The sequence below is a fragment of the Macrobrachium nipponense genome, chromosome 3 (genome assembly GCF_015104395.2).
Source record: "Macrobrachium nipponense isolate FS-2020 chromosome 3, ASM1510439v2, whole genome shotgun sequence".
Lineage (NCBI taxonomy): Eukaryota > Metazoa > Arthropoda > Malacostraca > Decapoda > Palaemonidae > Macrobrachium > Macrobrachium nipponense.
The window spans coordinates 123,722,440-123,736,458 of record NC_087202.1 but is presented as its reverse complement, the minus strand read 5'-3'; the positions used below and the strand labels follow the sequence as shown (position 1 = coordinate 123,736,458).

The following is a 14,019-nucleotide window of genomic DNA, read 5'->3' as shown; positions in this document are numbered from 1 at the left end:
GAAACCCGAGTCCGTCTTCGCCGTCTTCGGCTCCGCCCCTGGAGGATCGACGAACAGGTACCTGGAGCAGGTGCACATCCCGTGCCACTTCTCGTTCCGCAGCTGACTCATGCATCCGGGGCACAGGTGAGACTGGGTGCTGCGGGCGACGAAGAGAGACTTCGCCTGGGTGCTCATGGAAGGCCTGGGGTAGTAAACAGCACCATTCTCCCTCTTCTTCCCCTTCGGGTCTTCTTCTTCGCCGGGAGAAACGGCGCTTCCAATCACCAGTTGCCCCTTCATCGCTCCTTCAGGGGTAGCGATCTCTTCCATTCTTAGCATCCTGGTTTTGTCTCGAAGGATTAGAGTCTGCTTCTTCTTTGGAATCTGTATATAGGAGTCCTGCCAGCCCTCCCTGGCCTCCTGGATTTATACTGTCCGATGGAAATTTATCTGTAATTTCTTTCTCAGTTTTTTTTCGAATACTGATTTATCTTTTTTGTTTCTAAGTTGAAGATTAATCTTTCTTTACCAAGTTTGCATTTATGAAAAGGATTCGAATCGTTGTTGTTTTTATTATTATTATTATTATTATTATTATTATTATTATTATTATTATTATTATTATTATTATTATTATTATATAATATATAATATATATATTATATCTATATATATATCATTTATATACTATATATATAATATATATATATATAGATATCTATATATATATATATATAATATTATTATATATATATATTGTATATATATATATATATATATATATATAATATATTTATATATAATATATATATATATATCTATAATTAACAATTTCAAAATACACATAAAAACATATATTTGCAATTGTAAATAAATTATCAAAATAATATATATAATTGTAAATTTATATTTAATATACATTTACAATTGTGAATAAGTATTCGAAATTTAAATTTACAATCGTAAATATTTACATTTGTAAGTATATATAATATAGTTAGGCATATATATGATTTACAATTGGAAATATATATTAACATAGTTATTCACAATTGAATTTGTATATATATATATATATATATATATATATATATATATAATATATATATATATATATATATATATATATATATATCTATACGAATATATATATATATATATATATATATATATATATATATATATATATATATATATATATATATATATATATATATATATATATAATATATATAGATATATATAGTATATATATATATTTATATATAATATATATATATATATATATATATATATATATATATATATATATAATCAAGTATAAGTAATTACATTACACCATCGTGGGCTTCATAAATATTCAAGTGAGTCTTACTATTATTATCATTATATTATTATTATAGTGAGACATGTTTACTTTACATAACTGACATTCCTAATTGCTTGATACTTATCCATTTTTTCCCTCTCTTTCTCTTCAACTCTGGTGTCCCATGGTATTGCGACATCAATGAGTGATACTTTCTTCTTGACTTTGTCAATCAACGTCACGTTTGGTCTATTTGCACGTATCACCCTATCTGTTCTGATACCATAGTCCCAGAGGATCTTTGCCTGATCGTTTTCTATCACTCCTTCAGGTTGGTGCTCGTACCACTTATTACTGCAAGGTAGCTGATGTTTCTTGCACAGGCTCCAGTGGAGGGCTTTTGCCACTGAATCATGCCTCTTTTTGTACTGGTTCTGTGCAAGTGCCGGACATTCACTTGCCATGTGGTTTATGGTTTCATTTTTCGTATTGCACTTCCTACATATGGGAGAGATGTTATTTCCATCTATCGTTCTTTGAACATATCTGGTTCTTAGGGCCTGATCTTGTGCCGCTGTTATCATTCCTTCAGTTTCCTTCTTGAGCTCTCCCCTCTGTAGCCATTGCCATGTGTCATCGCTGGCTAGTTCTTTAGTCTGTCTCATGTACTGTCCGTGCATTGGTTTGTTATTATTATTATTATTATTATTATTATTATTATTATTATTATTATTATTATTATTATTATTATTCAGAAGATGAACTCCACCCATTAGGAAAAAGTCCACCGATTGGCTTGAAATTCAAGCTTAAAAATAACTTAATAAATTTAATAAATTCAATAAATAGATGAAATTATAAATGATTAAAATGCAATAAATGTTTTTGGAAAGTTAAGTTTCTAAAGGATTAAACTTTTTATTATTGTTTTGATTCGAAAAATAAATTTAAAAATTGCGATACTTTAAATTCTGATTCAAAATTGAACAGAAAACCTATACAGTACGCGTGTAAGTACGTTTGGATCTTAAAAAAAAAAAAAAAAAAAAATCTTAGGAAATACACTCCATTATCTAAAGTACGCTCTCTCTCTCTCTCTCTCTCTCTCTCTCTTCAACGCACTATTTACAGTCGATGAATACGTTGGTCATTGCATAAACTTTGAAATCATGAGAATATTGGGTATTTTATATATATATATATATATATATATATATAATATATATATATATAATATATATATATATATATATATAGAATCTTAAATATTTCTTTATCTTAGTTGTACATTCTTAAGTCATCATTACCTACCATTTCCTAATTATCTTCATTCGTTTCCTTGTAGTACATCAAAGTACACCTGCCTCAAGAAATGCCTCTACTTTACAAATCATAATAGAATCCCCATTAGTGTTGATTTTTAAGTATTTATCTAATCCATTAGTGGCCGAAATCTTTAATTGGAGAAAAAGTTGGTTTTATAATTTTCACATTTATTTGGGTGAATTATGCCTTCGTCAATTCTTGGCACGCAAAGGAAGATGCAATGTGCGTTGCATGTGCAATTTTATCTCTTAATGAACAAGCATCATTGCCAAAGCTATCTCTCTCTCTCTCTCTCTCTCTCTCTCTCTCTCTCTCTCTCTCTCTCCTCTCTCTTCTGCATTTCCGAAGATTGGAATGAAAGTCTGCCCTATTCAGAAAATGTGAAAGATTATTCGGTATTTACTATTGCTTAAATATATTGCATTCTCTCTCTCTCTCTCTCTCTCTCTCTCTCCCTCCTCCACCTTTTTGTGCGCACTGTATTTACAGTTGATAGTTGATTGAATATATTGCAATCTCTCTCTCTCTCTCTCTCTCTCTCTCCTCCACCTTTTTGTGCGCACTGTATTTACAGTTGATAGCTGATTGAATATATTGTAATCTCTCTCTCTCTCTCTCTCTCTCTCTCTCCTCCTCCTCCTCCACCTTCTTGTGCGCACTGTATTTACAGTTGATAGTTGATTGAATATATTGTAATCTCTCTCTCTCTCTCTCTCTCTCTCTCTCTCTCTCTCTCTCTTGTAACCACTGTATTTACAGTTGATTGAATATATTGTAATCTCTCTGTCTCTCTCTCTCTTGTGACCACTGTATTTACAGTGGATTGAATATATTGTAATCTCTCTCTCTCTCTCTTGTGACCACTGTATTTACAGTTGATTGAATATATTGTAATCTCTCAAGCAAAACCCCAAACTATTATACTCATACGCGAAAAAGATGAATAAAAGAAGAATAGAAATAGGCCCTCTAAGAATTGAAGGGAGATTAACGAATGAAAAAAAGGAAATTTGCAACATATTGGCAGAACGATATAAGAGAGAATTCACCCCTAGAATAGATAATGAAGATAATGATATAGAAGTAAGGGACGAAAATAGTGAATATTTAGCTGACATAGATATTAATGAAGCTGATATTGTGCAGGCTATTAATGAAATTAAAAATGGAGCCGCTGCAGGGCCCGATGGAGTGCCTGCTATTTTGTTAAAGAAAGTAGTTCATTCTATCGCAAAGCCACTTGCAATATTATTAAGACAAAGTGTAGATACAGGCAAGATTTATGATGAGCACAAATTAGCATATATTACCCCTACTTTCAAAAGTTGATCAAGACTAGAGGCAAGTAATTATAGGCCTGTGAGTCTAACATCACATATTATGAAAGTGTATGAAAGGGTAATGAAGAAAAATATTATGAAACATTTAATAAAAAAAAATATTTGTTAATTTAATATAGGACAACATGGTTTCGTACCCGGAAAAAGTACACAAACCCAATTGTTAGTCCACCGTGAGAACATATTCAAAAATATGAAAAGCGGAAATGAAACAGATGCGGTTTATCTAGACATTGCAAAAGCTTTTGACAAGGTAGACCATAATATAGTTAGCGAAGAAAATTAGAAAACAACAATATCGTGGATAAAGTATGGAAGATGGTTAAAAGAATTTTTACACAACAGAAAACAGATAGTTATTGCAAACGATGAGAAATCGGATGAAGCCAAGATAATATCCGGTGTGCCACAAGGTACGGTGTTAGCTGCAATACTGTTTGTTATTATGATTGAAGACATAGACAGTAATGTTAAGGATTCGGTAGTGAGTAGTTTCGCCGATGACACAAGAATAAGTAGAGAGATTACTTGTGATGAAGATAGGAACCCTCTACAAAGAGACCTTAACAAAGTATATGATTGGGCAGAGGTAAATAGGATGGTATTTAACTCTGATAAATTTGAATCAATAAATTATGGAGACAGAGAAGGAAAGCTGTATTCATATAGGGGACCTAATAATGAGACAATCACAAATAAGGAAGCAGTTAAAGACCTTGGTGTGATGATGAATAGGAACATGTTATGCAATGATCAAATAGCAATTCTTTTGGCAAAATGTAAAGCAAAAATGGGAATGTTGTTACGGCACTTCAAAACAAGAAAAGCTGAACACATGATTATGCTTTATAAAACATATGTTCGTAGTCCACTTGAATATTGCAATATGATACGGTACCCACACTATCAATAGGATATTGCACAAATAGAGAGTGTACAAAGGTCCTTTACAGCTAGAATAGAAGAAGTTAAGGACCTTGACTACTGGGAAAGACTACAATCCTTAAAATTATATAGTAGAAAGGAAAGAAGAGAACGCCCCCCCTACTGATAATTCAGGCATGGAAACAGATAGAAGGAATAGCAGAAAACATCATGGAACTAAAAATATCAGAAAGAGCAAGCAGAGGTAGATTAATAGTGCCCAAAACTATACCAGGAAAAATAAGGAAAGCACACAGGACATTAATCCACTACGCACCAGCATCGATAATGCAGCGTCTATTCAATGCGTTGCCAGCTCATCTGAGGAATATATCAGGAGTGAGCGTAGATGTGTTTAAGAATAAGCTCGACAAATATCTAAACTGCATCCCAGACCATCCAAGATTGGAAGATGCAAAATATACCGGAAGATGTACTAGCAACTCTCTGGTAGACATTAGAGGTGCCTCACACTGAGGGACCTGGGGCAACCCGAACAAGATGTAAGGTCTGTAAGGTAAGGTCTCTCTCTCTCTCTCTTGTGACCACTGTGTTTACAGTGGATTGAATATATTGTAATCTCTCTCTCTCTCTCTCTCTATTTTTTTTATCAAAGATAACAGGCTTCCAAGTCGACACTTCAAAACAAAGGCAAAACTTAATGCGCTCCAATGCAACAGACTTGGAGTGACCCGGCTGAAGAAACTCGTCTCTTGTCAGACTCTTAAAAAAATAGAAAATAAAATAAAATTAAATAAAAAGAATTAGAATACTAAATAAAATAAAAACAAGTACAAAATTACGTCGAAGTTTCTTCGGCACAATCGAGTTTTCCGTACAGCTGCTAAAGCGCATGCAATCAATGCCACCGGGAATAGGTCTATCTTTCGGTGGTCTCGGTCTAATGCTGTACGAGCCGCGGCCCGCGAACCTTTAACCACGTCCCGGTGGTGGCCTATCTTTATATCGTTGCCAGATGCGCGATTATGAGTAACTTTAACTTTAGATAACATCAAACTTAGTGAGGCTAGAGGGCTGCAATTTGGCGTGTTTGATGATTGGAGGGTGGATGATCAACGTACCGATTTGCAGCCCTCTAGGTTCAGTCGTTTTTAGGATCTGAGGTCGGACGGACAGACAAAACCGGAATAGTTTAATTTTACAGAAAACGTAAAAGTTTTGAAAAAAAAAAAATAATATCTGTCTAAGAGATCGACTGACGGGGCATCTAGTGACCTTGAAGAAGGAAATGTCGGTCTAAGTCTATAAGACTACGTGCCATATGTCATGGAGGCAAGAATTGAGTACGCATTAGTCGCTTATGTAGGTCCTCCTTGGTGCCTGCATTTATCTACGCAAGTGCGCCGTTTGTTTTCTAAAGTGCCCATACCCGGTGAAGGGCATAAGTTTAACTAGAAGGTAATTGGTACAACATTCTTGTGGAGTGAATTGATGCAGGATGACTTTCTCTTCTTTAATAAGTAAACTATTATTAGCCCATTATATCCTCTACTAGGCTGCTTTCTTCATAGCCGAAATTATGCTCCATCGCAGCGACTTCATAGCCTGCGATGCATATTTTTAGCCCCTGAAATTTGACTGTTGGGCATTTTGCCCACATTTTCGCGTTGAAAGATTCGTTGACATTCTGCGTCATTCCTTTGATGCATTTGAGTAACAATGGATCTGTAGTAAGGCTGTCGTGTATAGCTTTAAATGTGCCCTTTCACGTCTTCAGGTACATTAATTTTCACTTTCATTAGTCTGTGGGATCGTGGATTCGTGGCACGGAAGGGCAGGGTCGGGTCAAAGAACTACTTACCTTGGCGGAGGGATTATGTTGCGCGGCCTGGCCAACTAAACTGAAAACTACCATTGTTTGCTCTCCTTATTGCAGCCCTCATGTGGTAAGTGACGAATTGTGGGGTCACTTATAGTTTACCTCTTCCACCTGAGTACTTATGAAATCTAAGTTTCACAGTCTTCGTTCTAAACTTAGTAACATATCTTTCTCACTGGCCTTGATCTTTCTCAAGATTTCGAAGCCTCTTATCAAGTCTTTTTGAAAAAATGGTTCATTCACTCTTTTTTGATAACTGGGTTATATTATACGGTTCATTCTTGTCATTCATTTCTATAACAGAATTGTAGGCACTCGAGCCCCCATCCCCCACAAAGACTGTAAATCTCATCTTTCTCTCCAGAGACCGGCCCCATAATATTATTTGTGCTGCCTCTGTTTCCACTTGACCTGGTTTCCCAAAAAAAAAGTTTTTGTACATTGTCCACTCTTCTGTGGGCTTGTAGTTCTTCTTTATCGTACTCCTCTTGGGGCAATTTTTTCTCATTAGGGCATTGTCACAATAGTTGCAATATATTTCGAAAGAATTTCGGCATCAAGAATGAAGCCTGTGTTGGCTTCAACAACAATGCCATCAAAAGTTACTTCTGCATTAAGTATACCATCTTCGTCTGGCAAAATTCCTTTTTCTTATAGTAATTAAAAACACACTTGACAACTTTTTTCTGAAATTTCTGATATTTACTTTTACCATATGATTGAATATAAGTCAAGCAATGAATTATGTACAAGAGCTGAGTTATTTCTTGTACCCACAGATTTTGGAAAATTAGGTATTTTCTCTGATTCAGCCTTTTTTTTTAATACATAATGTCACAACTGCCACATTTTATCTCTATGTCACAATCAAAATGACTTCTGTTCAAAACTAATTCCCCTTTACCTTTGCAGTACTTCTCCTTACACTTTCCAATAACAGTAACCGTGTCACACAAAACAGATTCACGAATCATTGCTATTCGGTCACTTTTAGCCGACAAACTTCTTTCGGCTCCTCCTCTGCTACCTCGCTAAGCAATAAACTTTCTCATTTCAACGGAAGACTTCTTAGAATCCCACTCTTCATTCACATCGTTAGGGATATCCACGACCTCTTGCATATCACTCATCTCCTCACTTTCTTCTTCTGGTTCTTCGTCTGATAGGTAAAGCTTGAAATCATCATCATATCGCCAGTCAGGCTCACCACTATCAATGTTTTCTCTCGCTGTTCTTTCTCGTTATCTTCTTTTTTCTATCTTTCAACCCTTCACTAGCTCCTGTAGCATTTTTTAAAGAAGCCAAAAATGCTTCTTCCTTGGCATTTTGATGAATAAACGAAAAAAAGCACTATACGCTAAAGAGTATCTAACAACTAGCCAAGCTCAGAAGTAAACAATCCTACCACGTGTAAGATATTATGAGGGTTACGTGGTATACGTGCTGCTGCTCCTGCCTCTCCGCTTCAGAATGGGAAAAATGTCGTATAACAAATATAATTACCTAGGGAAAATTAATGTAAAATGCAACGGAACGAAAGGATATCAAAACATCGTATTTTTCGTGATATTTCCATTGCGGATACTTACACAAAAAAATATTTTTGACCCATTTAGAGGTTAGCTACAGCTACAGCGGTAATCTTTTACGTCTGACTGTGGCACACATCAATGTTACCAGAAATGAGTACCCCTACACACGATCAATGTTTTCGTCAATCAATTGATATCAATTTATTGACGACAATGAAATTGAGCAAATCACTGTGCCTACACACGGTCAATGATTTTACTTCAATTTTCAGTTTGATTCATAACTTCGAGATGAAAGCATCTGTGGCTCTAGGAATAGTGCTTGCTCTGGACACTAAATTATTGATCAATATATTGATGCCTTGCCCACACACGATCAATTTTATTGAAGACCAATCAATAAATATCAAAGGATCTTTGATCACTCAATGAATTGATTCAATGAAATTGTTTCAATTAGAATGATATCAATGTCCCCTACACACGGTCAATTTCTCCATCACTTCATTGACGTCAATAAATTGATATCAATTAATTGACGACAAAATTGATTGTGTGTAGGGGCCTTACAACTCGATTTCGCCCACTGACCTCAAAATTGACGTATTTCAAGCCTCCCAAGTGGAGGTGGTCTCCTTAAAAACGATATACTTTAGTTTTTCTTGAACAGCATCGGATGACGACTGAACGTTGTACGCAAAAAAAAAAAAAAAAAAAAAATACAAATGTTGGTGACGAATTTATGGCGGGCAAAATATTGCGTCCAAAAAGTTGATTGTGTGGGAGAGGTGAATCTAACGGCATATATTATAGGGTGACGTCGCACAGCTGGCAACCGGCGGGTGAGTTCGCCCGTGCGGATGATGTTTACCATATTTTTCAACATAAGTCAAGGTATTCCTGATAACCCGTTTCATAAGAGTCGCGATTCGACTTTCATGTGATGTGAACAAAAGTAGATTAGATGTAACCATTCTGAAATGTTACCATTCCAGGGTTGCATTTTAAAAACGTCACATTCTCGTCATTGACAGAATTTTTCACATTTCCATCTAATTCCTCGGTTATATGCGCGACACAATAACCAGGATAAATATCGAAGAGGAAATGCGAAACAAAATATTTAAAATTTAGCTTCCAGCAGTATTGAGAAACGTAAACATCGTGAATAAACAAAAAGACAAGCACCAAGACAGTGTTGCCAACAGTACGACAGTCTCCCGAAACGTAGGTTTGTAACCCAAATTTTAAGTGCGTAGGAAAACAGGGACGCCCAGGCAAAATTCTTGAAATGTGGTTATAATCGTATAATCATAGTGAGTATCGAGTCCTTCCTTCACTTAACACTGAACATTTCCTCGTCTTCTCTGCTTCATACTTGGGTTGACGAAAGTGGTAGGACTAAAATTCAATTTGGGCGGGACTTTGATTTGTCATTTCGGTACATTGTTCCTATAGATATGTGTGTGAATGTATGTCTAATATGTGTGTATTATAGCTCAATAGTAGACAGTTTATATATAATATATATATATATATATATATATATATATATAATATATATATATATATATATATAGAGAGAGAGAGAGAGAGAGAGAGAGAGAGAGAGAGAGAGAGAGAGAGAGAGAGCGTTCGAATATTTGAACATCAGCACACATACTTTACCACAAGGAAAATGAAACACCGAGCATAGGTGTATGTGAATGTATGTGCATACATAGTAAATTTTAGTATATTGATCCATATAGTACTATGAAAAAGAAAAAAGTAACAATCCAGACTGGTTATCTCCATAGACCGGACATTTCCAGAGGATGGAAAATGCCTTACTTAGACATAGAGATGAAATGGTTCTAGATTTGCACCCAGTTTCATTATCTTTGTGGTGAAGTCTTATATCTAATTTACGCTTAAGGTTATGTTTATATATGTGTGTGTGTATGTGAAGAAAAAATAGTTTACATATTTCCTGGCATGAAAAATCATTAGACTTTATTCATTTACGCAAAGATGGGCGGTTCTCAAACCCCTGTGCGCGCACACACACACACACATACACACACACATATATATATATATATATATATATATTATATATATATATAATATATACGTGTGTAGAGAGAGAAGCGAGCTATTTAAAGCTTTATTTGTAAATGTAATATTTGTAATAATCATAATTCCAAAGCTTTTTTTGTTATGAAACAAAATTAAAAAACCCTTCTGATTTATACATCTTGTTTTATTGCCCTTTGGAAAAAGGAAGTTATGTTGCCGCACCCTGTATAAATGTAATATATATTGTTGCGGGGGAGTGATAAAATTACCTTAATAAGCAATTTTACGTCGCATGGGAACTACACTAATAAAATCTATACTCTGTTTTTTTTTTTTTGGTCATACCAAAGGATTCGGTATTAATTGTACAACTAAATAATCTTTTCCTGAAACAATTAGATAAAACAAAGGAATTACAACGAGTAAAAGTGAAGATAAAAAGTTTCAATCTTTACACCCGTTTTTATTTATCATCTGATTTTTAATAAATCATACGATCAAGATGAATTAAAACTTGTATTTTCATACAATAAAATCACCCTGCATACGCCGGTGCTTTCAGATTTTGGATGCGTGTAATATGTGAAGAGAAAATGAAGAATATGTCTTATTATGTTGCAGCCGTACTTGACTCAGCCTAATAGGAGGTCAATCTTTCTTAATTATTTGTTGTTTATTACTTCACTGAGATTATTATTTCATATCACTCAAATAAGTCTCTGGTGTCTCTTTCATTTGAAAATATATTCATAAAATAAAATTAGAAACAATATCTTGAAACAACCTGATTAAAGTTTAGGCTGAGTTAAAGTGTGAAGTCGTCTTTCTTTGCTGGATTGAATTCCCCGCGGCCCGCATGGGTCTGAGCTAACGATACCAGATGCATCCATCTGATTATTATTATTTTTTTCCTTATCAGATATGCCCAGACATACTATATGATATTGGATTTAAAATGTTCGACAGTTATATTGGAAATTCTGTGTATTTATTTTCAGAAAATGTGATAATATAACATGGTAAATATTGTGGAAACTGCAACCTTTATATCGCTAATTGGCAACTCAAATCTCTCGCTGAGGCTTCGACGACGCCTTGCAGATCTCATTCTCTCAGCAATACCGTCAAACTTGAATCATTTACTGATGCAACATAATAAGACATATTCTTCATTTTCTCCTCACATTTTACACGCATCCAAAATCTAAAAGCAATAGCGTATTCAGGGTGAATTTGTTGTATGAAAACACAACTTTTATTTTATCTTAATCGCGTTAATGATGCAAAATCCGATAATAAATAAAAACAGGTATAAAGAATTAAATGCTTCTCTTTTCACTTTTACTTACTCGTTGTAATTCCTTTGTTTTATCTTATTGGTTTCAGGAAAAGAATACCGAATCCTATGGTATGACCAAAATTTTCCTATCTTCAGCAAAGCGTGTTCCTTTCAGCCTTTGTAAATGTTGAAGTACTTTTATTATCAGGATTCTAAAGTTTAAGTTTCTGGTATTGTTACTTTTTATTTTTCAACCTTCATAAATTTTAAAATTTCATTTTCTGGAACGGCTACTTTTCATATATGTAATATTAAATACTTTTTCTGGTACTTTGGTGTCAGCCTTTGTAATGTTGAAGTACTTTTTCTTTTCAGGATTAGTTTAAGTTTCTGGTAGATTACTTTTAAATTTTTCAACCTTCACAAATTGTAAAATATTTTATTTTCTAGAACGGCTACTTTTCATATATGTAATATTAATACTTGGATTTTCTGGTACTTTCATACATACATGTAAATCTTAATTCAAACCTTTGGTGTCAGCCTTTGTAATGTTGAAGTACTTTTTCTTTTCAGGATTAAAGTTTAAGTTTCTGGTGTTTACTTTCAAATTTTTTCAAGATTGTCACAAATTGTAAAATATTTAATTTTCTGGAACGGCTACTTTTCATATATGTAATGTTATAAATACTTGGATTTTCTGGTACTTTCTTACATACATGTAAGTCTTAATTCAAACCTTCAGTGTCAGCCTTTGTAATGTTTAAGTACTTTTTCTTTTCAGGATTAAAGTTAAAGTTTCTGGTAGTTGTTACTTTTAAATTTTTCAACCTTCACAAATTGTAAAACAATTTTCTGGAACGGCTACTTTTCATATATGTAATATTAAGTACTTCGATTTTCTGGTACTTTCACACATCATTTAAATCTTATGTATTCTCATGTGTATGGTATTTCAAACCTTAGGTGTTACTTTTCTAGAATTAAAGTTTAAGTTTCTGGTAGTTGTTACTTAAATTTTTTAACCTTCACAAATTGTAAAATATATAATTTTCTGGAACGGCTAGTTTTTATATGTAATATTAAATACTTCGATTTTCTGGTACTTTCAAACATAAATTTAAATCTTATGTATTCTCATGTGTATGGTATTTCAAACCTTAGGTGTTATTTTTCTAGAACCAGTTACTTTTAAACCTTTAGTGGAAAACTAGTATTTTTCAAGACAGAGAGTAATGAGGCAAAGGAAATATGGTATATAAAATAGATATATATTTACATAATATATTACAAATTTGTACGTTAGTATCTTGATACAAAATAAAAAAAATATCTTCAGCGGGCTTCTTTGAGAAGCAAAGGGATTCAGGTAACTGGCGATATCGTCAAGTTCTCTCAGCAGTCTCGTTTCTCATCTCGTGGTCCATTCGGCAAGTTCGTCAACAGTAGACACAATGAAAGATCTTTACTTCTTTGCGGGCTTCTTGGCGGCCTTCTTAGCTGCAGGCTTCTTTGCTGCTGGTTTCTTGGCGGCTTTCTTGGCAGCGGGCTTCTTTGCTGCTGGCTTCTTAGCAGCGGGCTTTTTGGCGGCCTTCTTGGCAGCTGGCTTCTTGGCGGCTTTGGGCTTCTTAGCGGCCTTCTTGGCAGCTGGCTTCTTGGCGGCCTTCTTGGCAGCTGGCTTCTTGGCGGCCTTGGGCTTCTTGGCGACCTTTGGTTTAGCGTCCTCAGCGATCTTGAATGAACCAGAGGCTCCGGCTCCCTTCACCTGCTTCAAGGCACCAGAGGCAACTCCCTTCTTCAGAGCCAACCTAAGGCGGACACCGGCCTTCTTCTCGTCTCCTACCTTGTAGTTGGCAAGGATGTGCTTCAACACGGCTTGGCGGGATGATCCTTTGCGGTCCTTCAGAGCCTTCAGAGCGGCAGCAATCATCACGGCATAGGTAGGGTGCACGGGCTTGGCAGCGGGTTTCTTAGCCTTGGCAGCCTTCTTGGGGGCGGCGGCAGGGGCAGCGGGTGCAGCTTCAGCATCAGCCATTGTGACGGTGTAAGTGAATGGAGCGAGAGAACACGAGAGAAGTACGTCTGTACGGGACGAGAGTGAGCTCAGAACTGATGTTTCAAACCTGCCCAGGCGGGGGTAAATTAACGCGTGCGGACGGATATGTAGCCTCACAACGTTGGCGCCCGTTTTCGTTACAACTTGCTCGTCCAACTTCACCATTTTGTGTTTGTAAATTTTATATTTCTTGCGATTCTGAGCGAACGGTATGCTTTGGAAACTATGTCTTTACGTGAGTATGATGATGAAACATTGACCTTTCCTATGATAAGAATTAAAATGCGCAGGAGGTAATAAAATAGAAGAAATATAGCAAAAAAGTACAATTGTGATGTTCCAAAACTCGTAATAATTATGTTTGATCTTC

At 35.2% G+C, this 14,019-nt stretch overlaps 1 protein-coding gene across 1 annotated transcript; it reads right to left on the bottom strand.

Annotated features, from left to right (window-relative positions):
* Positions 1 to 12,850: 12,850 nt before the first annotated feature.
* Positions 12,851 to 13,724, bottom strand: LOC135222031 (histone H1-delta-like). Its single transcript, XM_064260155.1, has one exon. It carries the CDS (start codon positions 13,626 to 13,628, stop codon positions 13,059 to 13,061), a length of 570 nt encoding a protein of 189 aa, XP_064116225.1. The 5' UTR covers positions 13,629 to 13,724; the 3' UTR covers positions 12,851 to 13,058.
* Between the last annotated feature and the right edge of the window lie 295 nt (positions 13,725 to 14,019).